Raw genomic sequence first — 15608 nt, 5'->3', positions numbered from 1 at the left:
TGCCTGCAGGGGGAGCGGCAACAGTGGCAGGCCCCCCCCCCAGCCAAGCTGCTCCCTGTGAAAGGGTCGTTCAACCCCCAGGTTGAGAACCATTGGTCTATACCATAAGCCTCTTATTAAAGGGAAAAAACATTTTTCTCCAAGCCTGTTGCCCATCCCAAACACCAGCTAACACTCTCACTGAAACTGATCCTGTAAACACTTGTAAGAGAGAATGCTGTTCTTCAGTGACTTCGTGTCTGTGAGGTCTTCACTAAAAGCGAAGGACCAACTTTACATAGTCATACACTGAGAGCTAGCCTACCTCTGCCACTATTTGGGGAAATACCAAGTGCTTGCAGGATAACAGTACTCACCAGTTCAGAATTAAAGGACATCTAGTTCTTCGCAGCTGTAGGACCAGAATTACTAGAAACCTAGCCTTTGGATAAAGTCAAGATTCTACTGCCAAAGGAAACAGGTGATCTTGATGCAACAGGCATGAAACTAAACAGCTGGTCATCTTGTCTCTAAGCTGTTCTAAACTAAGGGAATGCAAGTGAAGCTCAAGGATCATCCTATAATTTGTCATGAATGGGACCCACAGACAACACTGATGTGCCTGATTATTGCAAAGCAGCCATTTGGCAATACTGCTCATACTGCTCCAAATAGCATGTTGAATTTATACCCATCCTATAGAAGGCTCGAAAAGGTGGCAGCTGTAAAGGCTAGCATGAAGGCCATTGGCCCATTGTAAGTTCTCTTCATCAGTTCTGCTTAGAGGGCATTTCTTCCTCTACAAAAAGGCTACTGATTCCTTTTCTGGCTTTTGTTTAGCAAAAAAATCTTGAAGAGCAGACTGGAAGAAAAGCTCAACTACACAATCTTTATATCAGTTTTTTTTATTATTTACAATTTGTCCAATTGAACTCAAAGCATGGCTAAACTGCCACAAAAAAAATCAAACAGTGCACTGAATACAAGAGTACAAAGTGCACACGTACTTCCCATAATATTCTAGAGTTTTGCCATACAGATATTTCACAATGCTAGGGTTAAGTTTTAAGTGGCTGACAAATCAGAAGACAGGTTCTGTTTAAAGCAGTTAACACAGTAATCCAACAAGACTTCATATGGACAAGATACATACTCATCATCTTTAATTTTCTGAAAGCTCTATGTATTTAGAAACTGAACCTTCATCATAATGCCAGCTTTAGAACATTTAGCATAGAAACAAATTGTGGGAAGTCCGTGTCAGTCTCAATTTAATAGATACACATTTAAGATGCTTGATTTTAGCCCCCTCAGTCTGACAGAGGGATTTTCTTCAGTGCCCTGCCACAGCACAGTGACAAGAAATCAAGATGAACAATTATGAATGAGATTTTACAAATTGCATCAAATTAAAATTGACATGTTAAATTATTCAGATTTGGGAAGAAAGTTGCCAGGAAGGAGAAGAAAAGAAAAAAAAAAGGACATTTGCTCTCGAGCTTTAGTGGAGGTTTAATCCCTTGCTTATATTTTATATAAACTCTTGAGGGGTCTTTCAGCACTTCGTTTTGCTGGCACATTGTTTCATTTATAACAACTCTAATAAAATGGAAACCTGAAATACCACAGTAAATAAAATAAGTCTGTCAACAAACTACAAAGGCCCAGCTAGAACAGCCACATATTAAACAGAGGCTTAAAACAAAAAAATCGGCTGAACTGAAGTGTCCTGGCAATTCCACCATAGTGAGCGGCTGGATGGAATTTGGTTGCTGCTGGATACATCCTTCTGAATAGAATCAGCGATCACTTCAGCTGTTGTATCTTCTAGTGGTTTTATAAGCTTAGAGGCGTTGCTTCATTTTTCAAAATATTGGAGTCCTTATTTTGCATAGCTTCCTGATCTATGTATCATCTAGAATTTTTCACAGAGGAAGTATTATCCATGGCTAGTCAAGCTGTACTTTTCATTTCTTATTTCCAATTCCAGCTGTTGAAGACTTACGTTGATCCATTGCCTTGTGGCTCTCAGTTTTCAAATTGTTTTCAGGGAAGATGGCTGCAGATCAGAAACTTCATAGGTTGGATTGGTACCAGTAAGTGGACTAGAGCATCAGCTGCAGTGGACTGGTGTAGGCATTCTGTGGTTCTTTTCTCATGCTGGGTGCTGAAGGTCTAGCCATCTCAGATGAGCAAGGAAACTGGGTAGGGAACAGCAAGAGTTTTCCAGCCAGAGCCTCTTAGCAAATATACAGGAGAGAGAGTGAGATAATGAAGAGGCCGGCAGATGCTTGAAGGGCATTTCCATGTCCCTTGGTAGTGTTGGCACTGGTATTGTTCAGCGTGCTCAATGGCACAGAAGAAGTTGAACTTGAATTGCTGAGCAAGGGAGTTGCAGCAGTTGAATTGTCACCACCCGTCTAAATATGCATGAAAGAGAAAAACTGTGAAACCACAATTACTGCAATGTTTTACTACTTAATTTGAACTTGCCTGTAGGGACCAAGTACATTATAGTACCCACAGTTATTTGTGCCCATCCTTATTCCATCAGCTCACAGAGGCAGTTTCCCTACTATCTATATGTCAGAATGCCTCTCCAACAAGATCTGTTACTAAATCTATAACTTGGCCTAGAAAACAGAGCAGAGAACAAGGGACAAGACTAAAGATGGTTCACGCAACTTCCCCACGAGCTCCAGAAAGACTAAAAGTTATTGTCATCTACAATAGTGACTCTATTGTGCATGCAGTAAGGTTTCCTAATTTCTCATCAACTCTTCCCTACTGTTAAACAGCAATCCTCCAGCACCTCTAGTTTGCATTGAGAACAATATAGACTGCAAACAAAGTTATGCTATTTGAATTACGCTAAAGTAAATGCCTAGTTCACAAAAGGTCATGCTCAAACTTCTGTGTAACACTGCCTTGGTGGCACCCGACATATGAATTAGTTAACTTTTTGCCTCTTTTTATTGAGCCCAACTAACAAATAGGCAGCAATTACAATGTTCCAGCAAAGAGTATTAAGCATTTGGCTTTACTCAACCAGGCACAACTTCTTTGTCTCTTGATTAGACAATGGGCCTGCTTTATCTTATTCTGATATTTTTAAAAAGATAAAGTTGTTGAAAGCCTGGATCAGCTGATGGGCAGAATCAGTTCTGTTTTTCTTTCTCGGTACAGTGTGATGCTTACACCAAGCGAGGCTGGAGACAGACTGTAGCTTTAGAAGCAGAGAGATTTTGCTCCCAGGACATGCACACAGGGCTCTTGTCTTATCACTTTTCGTAGAACAGGTTTTACAGGCTTTTGAAAACAAGCAAGCAGCAGCCTAGCGAGCACATACAACAGGAACAGAGAGGTCTTTTTCAGATCACCGGATATTGGGTGAGAAGTGTTCTCCATCTCCAGCCTGTTACATATTTCAGAGTTCTTTTGGGTCACAAGCCAGGTAGGCTTACATATAGGGAACACAAGAGAAATTTTAAGCTGTAACCAAATGCAATTCTCCTACTATTCCCCCTACCCCAACTCAGCATCGTTTAGTTTGAGATTCTGTTATGTTACATTTATGGACTAGTAGCTTATGTGAAGTTTCAGTCATTTTGCAGACTTCTATCCTAGAAAACTATATCACAACTAAATAGGAGAGTAGGCTGCTGCTCAAGAACCTCTGGCAGTCCGGCAACTGGGTACAATTTTTAATGGCAAGATTCAGTTTGTAATTGCCTTTTCTGCCAGGGGCCACAGTGAAAAACCATGCAGGCAGGCTTCATATTCTTCCTACATACTGGCACAAATGCAAACTAGCTTCACTCCCATTTACCCTACACCTAGACGGATTTTCTTTCAAATGAACTCCACTGGTTTCAGTGAAAGTCAAATCCAATCAACGCATCTTGGATTAGAGCAAATCAAGTAACAGCCATAAGTGACTGTGGTATCCTCCTAGCCTCAGGCTACAACTGCCAAGGTAGTTAGTTACCTGTTATTATATACAACAAAACCCAGAGCTTTAGAAACCAAGGCCTAAATTCTACAGTCAAGACAGTTCACATTCCTTTTCCGTGGGACTTGACTAGCTTTCTTGCAAGTCCACTGTCTCAAGCCCTTAGGGTTCTTGATATACTGTTTGCAAGGATGTTCTTTTGGTTACAAATCTTGGAATGCTTGGCCTACCTGTAAGGTAGGCTCTGAAGACCAGAAAGCCTTTCCTTTTGGAGCTAACTAAGCTTACACTTCTGTCTCCCAAGTTCAGCATTTCCCTCCCCAAATGCCCCTCATTTGTCAATGTTAAAAAAGGGTATTGTCCCCCCCCAAAAAAAAACACTCCCTTTAGATCAATCTTATTCCACAGGTGCTCCGGTTCACACTGCTTCACATACAGGCAAGGTTGAGCAGAGGGAAGCTCTTCCTCCTGGGCAGAGAAGGGATTTTTTCCATTAGTCACACATCAGCTGCTGAGATAGGACTGGCAGCCCTAGAAAGGTCAGGGCCAAGAGAGTTAACCCTTTCAGGTAGCAGCAATTCTTTGGCAAAGGGCAGGGGATCAGAAGGGCATTCTGGGAATCCTGCACAAGGTTACAGCATCTCCTTGAATATATGCATGCTGCCCACAAGCTATCTGTGGAAGCAGATTCACAAGAAGCTTATGCTGGAATAAATGTTTTTTAAGATGACACAGGAGTCTGATTTACAATTGTTCTGTTGACCCTAAGGAAGGTTTCTCCTTTCACCAACTGGAACTAAACCAGGACATATCCTCCATAACATCTGTTAGGCTAATGACTCCTGACAAATTTCTCTGTGGGAGGGATGCATGGCGTAAGAGAAAAAGTCTGGACTCCAAGACCAGCTGCCTCCTCCCTCAGACTCTTACTTTCCTGCTGTGTAGCCCTGACCAGGATAGCCCAGGTAAGCCTGATCCCCTCGGATCTCGGACGCTAAGCAGGGCTGACCCTGGCTAGTCTTTGGATGGGAGTCCTCCAAGGAACACTACAAGCCAGGATGTGGAGGCAGGCAATGGCAGACCACCTGCCAATGTCCCTGGCCTAGCTGCCAGACAATCCTCAGATCTCCCGGCGATGCTACATATATGCCACACAATGAGTGCTGCTCCTCAGACCTTGACTTTTCCCATCAACTAATCCTATGAAGAGCTGCAATATTCAGTTATGTCTGTCCCAACACACAAATCATTTAAACCCCCTTTTCTGGGTGACTTGTTGGCTCTGCTTTCTTCTACCCGTTCCTCTTCTATAACAGACTTAGGACCCTACAGCAAGCCGTCTCCTTTGCTTTCAACATTCTCTCTATCTTAATGCCCAAATAGTGTGTGTGTCTTTGTGGAATATGACTCATCCAAATTCAATAGCATATGCTTGTTACAGATGCTGGAAATATTAATGCAGTCTAGCCTGTCTTTGTTTTAACACACATTTTTGTGACAAGCAGATACAGAGGGGATCCTACAAATTTGACTGGCTTAAATTTGAAATAAGTAGGCTCTCAAAATTCGGCAGGGAGCAAACTGCACTGAAGGGGGAGTGCTGAAGCCTTCTCAGAGTCCAGGGCTCATTCTGCACATTTGGCTTATGAACTTTAGTGGGAAAAGCACACTGGAAGTGTATTATCCAATATGCAGACAGGTTAAAACTATCTGCTTCTCACTCTTTATTCTTCACTGAACAACCCCTACATTCTTGTAGCTCACTGGACATTTGCTTTGAAAACGACCGAAAATGGAAGATGTTGAACTTATTACTATTCTCTCTCTCTCTCTCACACACACACACTTATTGTATAATTGAGTTCAGGCCGTGGAGACTCGGCTGGCCTCGCGATCCCCCCAGACGGAAGTGGGCTATCTCGCATTCTAGTAGCAAGTGCTTTGCGCCGCCCGCATGCTTAACCAGGGCTTATTTAATCAGCGGCGCGGTCCGCTTTACGGTGAGGCTCCAAGCGCCAGAAGCCGGCTCGAACCTCCGGTGCCACGCCCATTCGGCCCAGCCAGCCGCCCGAGCGCTCGCGGAGAGGGAAAGCAGACAAAGGATGGGAAGGCAGGGAGAGGGAGAATCTCCATTGTCCCGATGCAGGGAGAGGGTGCGCGCGCTACCGAGCGCTTTTGAGGGGCTCCACTGGCGGCGTTCCCAACACCTGCCTCTTTCCCCCCCAATCCAGCCCTTCTCCACGCCGCCCACATGTCTGCGCCGCGGGTAAGAGAAAGCGAGTCCAAGAAGCCCCGGCGCGACTCTCAGGATGGGCATGGCCAAGAGCTGCGCAAGCAGGCTGCCCCGGCGCTGCGGGGAAAGGCACGACGAGCACCCACAGGAAGGGAGGGCTGCAGGGCTCTGGGCTCAGGCTGCCCGCGAAGCCTCCCCAGCTCCGGCCTCACCTGGGTGGGTAAGAGAAGCGCCAGAAGCAAGAGCCCCAGGCCGAGCCGCGCAGCCAGCGCCGTCCCCATTTCGGATCGTCCTGCAACAGCGTCCCCGACACCCTCCGAAACTGCTCGCGAGATGCGCTGGGGAGGAGGCTGCGCAGGGCTTTTATGGGCACGCCGAGGGGCGGGGCGGAGACCCCGGCTGCCCCCCCCCCTCATCGCATCGACCGCCACCCCCGCCTCTCTCGCCCGTTAACCCCTGCCAACTCGTCTCAGCCCGCCGGGTCCCGCCTGCTTCCTGATGTGGGAAAGGCGTTGGGTTGACGAAAACAATGACTCTCGAGGAGAGATGGGTCAGTGGCCGCCTCTCCAAACCGGGTCTTTTTCGTCTTATTCTAGACGTGCTGGGCAGTGAGAAAGTACTCTGCATATGCTCAGAGTTGCTACACATGTTCAGAGGACCAGTTGGATGCTGTGGTTAAGAGCCTCTAAACCGGGTTGCATCCCCCAGTCCTCCACATGCAGCCAGCTGGGTGACTTTGGACACATCACAGTTCTCTCGGAGTTCTCTCAGCCCCATCTACCTCACAGGGAATCTGTTTTGGGGACAGGAAGGGAAGGCGATTGTAAGCTACTTGGAGACTCCTTCAGACAGTGAAAAATGTGGCATAAACCCTGCTCCTTTTAAAAATGGCTAACTCTGATTTCTCCAAGCTGCACCACTGATATTTTGTGCACTTTCTAGGCAGAGACTTGTTAATCCCTGGCTCAGATTAATCAGTGCAGGATAACAGGCCCCGGTTACTGTTACTCTTAGTAAGAGTACAACTTGTTGGTACCCCCCCACACCTCAACAGGGAAGGTGTGAATCCAAGGAGTTCAAGCCCACCTCTACCCTAACAATACCACCAATTATTAGAATTCAGTCCTGCAACAAAGAAAATGATCCATAAAAGGAGCAAGGGTCTTTGCTCATGTGCAGAGTGCTTTGCCCTCATTAGTGAGTGAATTTTTAAAGCCCCTATACATTTGTGTTGGGTGGGCTGACTCTAAGAACTGTCATTTCCAAACAGGCTGAAGTCTTGGCATCATTTTAGAAAGTGAGCTCCCATTGGAGAAACATTCTCTTGAAGGAACACACATAAACACATGGTCACACATGCAGCTTCCTTACATGAATCTGCTCATGGGTCCATCACTGTCTACACAGACTGGCAACAGGGTCTCAAGCAGAGGCCCTTTTAATTGGAGATACTGGGGATTGAACCTGGGACCATCTGTATGCAAAGTCAAGGCTCCTCCACTGAGCCATATAATCTCCCAAACACAATCAAAATGGCACCTATCCTCTTTGTCTGCATGGCCACTTTGAGTATGGAAAATGCATTCCTGGATGTGCTAGTTCCTTCAGTATTGGTTGGGATTATCTAGTGGTGAGCAAGTTTTCATGGCCACTTTTATGGCCATGTATACAAGTTCCATCCCCTGCAAGAGACTAATTAATTCATCTCAAAGGACTGGGTAGTCTTTCTCGTGGTATCTTGAGAAGAAACTGGATTTTGATACTTGGAAGAAGCACCTTTGGTGGGAGCATTACTTCCCATGCTTTTTCTAGTGGCATAACAGTAAGAAATTTGCCATATTTCCTTTTCCTTTTGTCACTAAAAAAGCTTTGCCTTTTGAATTTTTCCTGTTTAAAAGACCCTACCCCAAATAGGTGAGAAAGGAGTGGGCATGGAATCCTTTTAGGTGACCCTCTTGAGAATTCATACCCAAGTTTAACACTAATTAGTTATGTCACACATTTTTATAATCCTTAGGTTAATGTGCACCTTTTCCTAGCAGACTTCCTGTGCTTTTAATCTCAGCATCAGGTAGAATGGAGTAAGTAGAGTGTTCTCCATCACTGCATTTCAGTTCTGGGAGCAATCCAACCCTCTTGACGGTCTGTTTGTCTTGCAGTTGTGGAGTGGAGGGGAGGGGAGGGAGGACCCCTTTGGTGTGTTTAGAGGCAGATAAAAGGGAGGTCTTTCTCCATGTGTGCCTCAAGGTGGCAGTGTGAATTCTAGCTGACAGTACTTATTATCAGTTTGGGACAAGAGGGGATCTAGCTGAGCGGCACTAGCAGTCGTTGTGTATTAATCCAGAGCTATGGTTTCATATTCTAGCAGTGCCTGTTTTACCTTCCGCTTCGTCATGCTCAGGAGCAGGAAATGAGCAATATGGCTGCTTTGCCTTAGAACTGCAAACAGCGTTAATTTGTTACCTTCTCTTTAGGTTTGACCCTTTTCTGCTCCTTGGGTTTACCCTTCCTGCTCTTCCCGCCAAAGAAAGAGCAAAGCCTAGGCTTTCAGTGCTCAAGGTCCAAGTTTCTGTTGCCATGGGAGGAATGTGGGTTTTGTTTATGTGTTATAAAAGAACACGATAGACATAGGCTTAATCTCTGTCATTTCTAGCTAGAACGTTCTCAGCAAGGCTGGGAAAGGCCTCTGTCTGAAGCTTTTGAGAGCAGTGTTGTCACCTGAAGAACTTCATATCGGTTGTGAGACCAATAAAGGTAAAGGTATCCCCTGTGCAAGCACCAGGTCATGTCTGACCCTTGGGGTGACGCCCTCTAGCGTTTTTATGGCAGACTCAATACAGGGTGGTTTGCCAGTACCTTCCCCAGTCATTACCATTTACCCCCCAGCAAGCTGGGTACTCATTTTACCGACCTCAGAAGGATGGAAGGCTGAGTCAACCTTGACCCGGCTGCTGGGATTGAACTCCCAGCCTCATGGGCAGAGCTTTCAGGCTGCATGTCTGCTGCCTTACCACTCTGCGCCACAAGAGGCTCTATGTGAGACCAATAAAAATGCCAAATGATGTGTGTTGGAACATTACCAGTGCTTTATGCAGAATATAGCATCTTTGTAATGTATTACATTAAGGTTCTAATTTCTGCATGTTTGTCACATCTTTTCTTTTCCATGATTACTTCTGAAATAAATAGGGAATGGGAGGAAAGGCTGTTTGGAAGCCGCTTTTGGTCAACCATCTGGCAACACAGTTCTAGAGAGAGGCTGAGGCGGATGGGGTTGGATCTTTGTTCACAGCTGAGCCAAGTGGCCCTTGCCAGGCTGCTTGCATCAGGCCTGGACTGCAGCAACACGTCCAGGCTTGCTGACTTTGAGTTGGGAAAGGCCTGGATATTTCAGGGGTGGAGGCTATGTTTGAGGACAGGAGGGACTTCAGCGCAATACAATGCCATAGAGTCCACTTTCCAAAATGGCCATTTCCCCAGATGATTGCTGTTGTCTGGAGATCATTGGTTATAGCTGGAGAGCACCAGCCACTACCTGGAGGTTGGGAACCATGGTGGTGAACATGTATCCACAGCAGGGCCAGTTATAGATTTTTATGGACTCTGGGTACAGAATGCCTGGGGTCCCGTCCTCTCCTCTGCCTACCACTGGGCCCTCTCTCACATCTCCCTATTCACTGACCCACGTGTCTCTGCATCCTTTCTTCACCCACTGGTGCCTGCCCCACCCATGTGCCGATACCCTGACAATGCTGGGCAGCACATGCCATTGGGATCATGAATGATGGAGACCCTGAAAACCAGCTGGTGCGGAAAGGGTAGGGCAGATGCACGGAGATACATGGTCAGGGACATTCGGCCTGCTAAAAGCCCTGGGCCCCTACAGCTGCACCATCTCAATATATGCTGATACTGGGTCTGACCTCAAGCTGCTTGGCTCAACCTGCCCACTGGGAACTTTCCTAGAGGTAAAGGGCCAGCCCACCCTGGATGCAGGCAGGAATGGAACCAGCCAATTTGTTATAGTTGGGTAACAGTAACAGATCATTTTTCAGTATGCAATGTATTCATACTGCACATGAGATGAATTCAAAGTGATGTGCGTTGTGGTAATTGAAAGTTGAATCCTAAAAGGATGGCTAAAGTATGAGACAGAATAACTTATTAGCATTAGTCTTGGCTATAAACTCTTGAAAGGGTCACTGATATAATTCAGTTATCTGCTTGTGGCAAATCCTTGAGTTTTTCAAATGATAAAAATCCCAAAGGCAGAACAATGGGGGAAAAAGGGTCACAGGGACTGGCACCCTGCACTGCCTTTCCCCAATTTGCTTGCCTGATATCAGGTGATAACGTCTGTTTATGGTGTCGTTTTTGTTTTGTACCTTGCTGTTTCTGTTTAAATTGTTTTATTCATTTAATCTTTTATTGTTGCACATTTTAGTAATAGCATGTTGGTCTGTTTAAGTTTTGGCTTAGGGATTTTAGTTTGCATCTTTTTCTTTTAAGACTGCTCAGTACTTCATCATGATGTGGTGAAATTGGGATGGCCATGTGATTTTTCCAACTTTGGGGGAGGGGGGTAGCCAGAAGGAGCAGCAGGGGCCTCTGAGTTCATTCCATAACCGCTACCTGTTCTCTCTGCTTATTATTGTTTGGTTTGGGAATAGTATTACATATAGTATTGTCTTGCATTGATTTATAGAGTGAGCTGCTGCAAGAGCTGTCAGGCTGTTGGATGACATGTTCTAAATAAGTAAAAAGAATAACCAAAGGGATTTCTTGTGGATGAGCATGCCTTTTTCCAAAAAGTGGTACTGACTGTAACAACTAGAATAGGGGAAGGTGCCAGGAAAGTACCAGTCAGTTGGATTCCAGAGGTCAATGGAGTACCTTTGCAAGTAGGTATGCACAGATTTGTAGTCCCACTACTTTGCTCTTGGTCTGGTCAAGCAGTCATTGAGGTGTTGCATTGGAAAATGTATCTGGTGACCATGCTCTATTCAGCGCAATGAGTCAAATCCAATCTGAAAAATTAATTTGGGAGCAAGTTCCACTGCCAAAGCAAGTTCCACATTGCCAAAGCAAGATATTATATTTAGTTTTCAAAATGTTCTCTTTCCCTATGCATATTAACATTTGTTCATTGCTCTCTTAGGCAAAAGAGACTTAAAGGTACTTCTAGGATCACAGGTAGCAATTTTAAAAGCTAATTCCAGGTGTGTGTCTGCATTAGTCTGTAGCAACAGAATAAAATAGGAGTCCAGTAGCAGCTTAAAGAGTATGGGGGGGGGGGAGATTTAGTCTTTAAGGTGCCATTGGTCTCCTGTGTAATTTCTTATCTGATTATAATATGGCAAAATATGAACTATGCCATTTCTTCCTTTTTCTTTGCATGTAAGTAATGGGTATTTTACAGTTTTAATCAAATGTCATTTCACATCCATTACTGTCACTTCAGACATTTGAATAAGTTATTTCAATATCATCTTGTAATTTTATTTCTCTTTAGGGGTTTGCTTAAACCTTAGAAACTTAGACCATATGAGTATTTATTGTCAGTATAATTCCCTGTTTTATTAGTCTCAAAACTAGTATGTCTACTTCAAAAAAAGTCATATTTTCCTAAGAACAAAAGAGCCCAGTTGGATGTGATCTTTCTAGTTCAGTACCTTGTTTCACACAGCAGCCAACAAGCTGGGCAGGCTAAAAACCTGGGCAGTTGCTTCCTACCACCAGGTTTGCTGCCTCTGAATATGGACATTCTCTTTAGTCTCCATGACTAGTAGCCATTGATGTTCCTGTCGTACGTAGATCTGTGTAATCTCATTTTAACATCACCTATGCTGTGCTACCTAGGTTATGTCCACTACTGGAAAATTCCCGGTATAATTATTTATTGTGTAATGAAATAGCTCCTCCTTTGTGTAATAGTTTGTTCAGCAGCTCTCCTTCCCAAGCCCACTATTCTATCTCCTGATATAAACTGTGTGATAATATCAGGACAGGGCTCAGCAAAAAACAAAACAAAACAAAAACGGGTATTTGGGAACAAGACAGCAAGAATTCTTTGGACTGCAAATCACAGAGCAAACCAACTACCAAAGAGGGCTTTCTAGATTCTTCTGTCCAAAAACCTGTGTTACTATTAGTTACTATTTCCATGAAAAAGGAGACTCATCTAATAAAAGGTAGAGTAGCAGGCAATAATAGATGTATTGATCAAATAAAACATGCAATTATTTCTGCGTGTTGCCTGTTGTGACAGGAGCAAGCACTGAACCCTGAATCCCACACACAGTTTTATCTGTGGCACCTTTTCTAGTGTTGATTTTATACATTATACTTGGCTATCCATAGCATCAGATCACATATTACCTATGTTTACAAGGTAAATGACACTCAGATATGCTCATCAAAACTGAGCTACCCATGTTGTTGTTAGCATTCTAAAGCAAGAAAATAGGGATGAAAACTTTTCCCCTCATGCCTGGTCCCAAAGCAGTTTGGAGTTGCACACATGCAAATTCCCTTTTGCAGACTGATGAAATTACATCATGTCAGTCCTGCCTGTTTGCCCTGAAGGAGACCTTCCCAGTCATTGCAGTGTTGCCAGCATCCTGAACAAAAAATGCTTCATCCCCTTCACCATATTTAACAGGTGATGCTATTTACCTCCATGCCATGCAAAGCTTCACCTACCCATCTGTATTAAAGGGAAGGATATTGTATCTCCATCTTGTTGGCAAGCCTAAGTCTAATATAACTCTGTAAGCTTCAACTTCCCAGCTCTGAACATTAAATCCTAAACAGAAAGTGCCTGTTTCCAGAAATTTATATATTGTAGCTGGCTGCTATGACCTTGCTTAAAAGAATATGGAATTAGCAATTGCCATCTATGAATGGTTTTACAAAATGTACACATCATCAATGTACACGTTGTCTCTTGATAAACTTATATGCAGGTCAAGAAGCAACAGTGAGAACTGAACATGGAATCTGATTGGTTCAAAATTGAGAAAGGAGTTCGGCAAGGCTGTATACTGTCGCCTTGCCTATTTAACTTGTATGCGGAGCACATCATGAGAAAGGCGGGATTAGAGGAGTCACAAATTGGGATCAAGATTGCAGGGAGAAATATCAACAACCTCAGATATGCAGATGATACCACTCTAATGGCAGAAAGTGAAGAGGAACTAAAGAGCCTGTTGATGCGGGTGAAGGAGGAGAGTGCAAAAGTTGGCTTGAAACTCAACATCAAGAAAATGAAGATCATGGCATCTGGCCCTCTCAATTCCTCGCAAATAGATGGGGAAGAAATGGAGATAGTGACAGATTTTATTTTCCTGTGCTCCAAGATCACTGCAGATGGCGACTGCAGCAAAGAAATTAAAAGACGCTTGCTCCTGGGGAGGAAAGCTATGGCAAATCTAGACAGCATCCTAAAAAGCAGAGACATCACCCTGCCAACAAAAGTGCGTTTAGTCAAGGCTATGATATTCCCAGTTGCAATGTATGGCTGCGAAAGTTGGACCATAAGGATGGCCAAGCGTCAAAGTATTGAGGCTTTTGAACTCTGGTACTGGAGAAGACTCTTGCGAGTCCCTTGGACTGCAAGGCGAACAAACCGGTCAATCCTAGAGGAGATCAGCCCGGACTGCTCCTTAGAAGGCCAGATCCTGAAGATGAAACTCAAATACTTTGGCCACCTCATGAGAAGGAAGGACTCCCTGGAGAAGAGCCTAATGCTGGGAGCGATTGAGAGCAAAAGAAGAAGGGGACGACAGAGAATGAGGTGGCTGGATTGAGTCACTGAAGCAGTAGGTGCAAACTTAAATGGACTCCGGGGAATGGTAGAGGACAGGAAGGCCTGGAGGATCATTGTCTATGGGGTCGCGATGGGTCGGACACAACTTCGCACCTAACAACAACAACAACACACATCATCACATTAGAACTGGCCATCAAAAATGGCCAGAAGAGAATTAGGGTTGCCCACAGGCCTGGAGGAAAATGCCCTGTCCCTTTAATACAGCCTTAATATGTGGAATTGGGCAGCATAAGCTTTCTGCCTGCTGACCAGAGCATGTGGTGATGCCAGCTGTTTTAAGGGTTCCCCCTCCTGTCCTTTAAACAATAGCTTTATCTACATATATTAGCATGTGATACAACAGCATTATTCTTTATGCTGTGGAAAGTCTGGAGTTCACGTTATATTAACCATATAGGAAGTAGACAGGCTCCCCCGCCCCTAAAGAGACAGCAGTGTTATGAATATGTCTTTCAAATCCAATTCAAAGTGCTGTCCTGTCAATATATTTTACAGAGTTAGTCTTCCCATGAGAGCCCTCTTGTTCTTTTACGACATAACCCTTTGCAAATTCACATAGAAGCAAACCCCTTTATCTTCAATAGTACTTACTTGTTCATTTATCTCGACACACAGAACTACTGCTTTAGATCACTGAGAATTCCTCAGGGATGGTAACTGAGTGACAAAAAGAGGATGTCTTTTAGGGAAGTTCATACATTGTTGTATGCTATGTGGGGAACACTGCATGCCATTCATGTCTGAAATAAGGCAATGTGGATTTGTTGTTGTCATGAATATATAAGTCAGCTGTCCAATGGGTGTTTTTGTGTCAACTCCCCCCCCCTCCCATTTGATCTTTGTGAAGTGGTTGCGCAGCTTGAATCTGCATGTGAGCCTCAGGGGAGGGTGGTATATAAATACAATAAATGAATAAATACAATGAATAAAATAAATAAATGTATTTACTTAAGAGTGAGTACGCCAGTGGTTTCTCCCAAATATGCATATATGATTTCAGTCATGCAGCCTCATCTCATGCATTTTTATTCTGAAGAATCCCATTCAGGTCAATTGGATTTATTCCCATCTAAGTGGGCATACTGCAGGCTTTTCTGGATCAAATATCTACCCTTGAGCCATTTCAGTCTGGCTTTCAGCCAGGATTTGGGGCTGAAACAGCACTTGTAAGGGCAATCTATCATTACTAATATGCTTGGTCTATCAGTGGCATTTGATATTGTTGACCATAATATTTTAGTGGGTCAAATGCAATCAATGCTTCTAGTAAAAGCAATTGTTTGCACTGGTTTTGCTTGTTTCTTTCTGGAAGAATACCAAAACTTACTGTAGGAGAGCTAGGTCAACTAGGTAGGACTGATGTGTGCAATAACTAAAGAGCTCCTTTAATCCCCAGAGCTCTTTAAAATCTTTAAGACCATTGGGTGAGATGATCATTAATTTCTCCTCTAAGAGATCTCCTTTAAGGTACAGTGCATCAGAGCCCATTCTCTGGAAATGTAAAAAAGCCAGAATTATTTTCAAATTCAAATTTATGTTCTAGAAACAGCTTGTTGTGGTTTCTGAAATCTCCTTATATTTCCTAATGATAAACTGGAAATGTTAAGGTATTG

The 15608-nt window shown here is 44.0% G+C and overlaps 1 protein-coding gene across 1 annotated transcript; it reads right to left on the bottom strand.

Moving 5' to 3' along the window:
* Positions 1–868: 868 nt before the first annotated feature.
* Positions 869–6505, bottom strand: CD24 (CD24 molecule). The gene is made up of 2 exons (XM_077312593.1): positions 6377–6505; positions 869–2399 (listed from the first exon to the last, which is right to left on the bottom strand). Exons 1-2 carry the CDS (start codon positions 6443–6445, stop codon positions 2220–2222), a joined length of 249 nt encoding a protein of 82 aa, XP_077168708.1. The 5' UTR covers positions 6446–6505; the 3' UTR covers positions 869–2219.
* Between the last annotated feature and the right edge of the window lie 9103 nt (positions 6506–15608).

Source organism: Paroedura picta, chromosome 1, assembly GCF_049243985.1.
Source record: "Paroedura picta isolate Pp20150507F chromosome 1, Ppicta_v3.0, whole genome shotgun sequence".
NCBI lineage: Eukaryota > Metazoa > Chordata > Lepidosauria > Squamata > Gekkonidae > Paroedura > Paroedura picta.
Note: the sequence above shows the minus strand (reverse complement) of the source record. Positions and strands in the feature narration are given on the sequence as shown.

What these genes read in the sequence shown, in the direction of transcription:
- CD24 (XM_077312593.1), bottom strand. Translation starts at nt 6,445, where the DNA reads ATGGGGACGGCGCTGGCTGCGCGGCTCGGCCTGGGGCTCTTGCTTCTG. An exon ending in CGCTTCTCTTACCCACCCAG is followed by an intron (nt 2,400 to 6,376) that starts GTGAGGCCGGAG and finishes ATGCATATTTAG; the next exon opens with ACGGGTGGTGACAATTCAAC.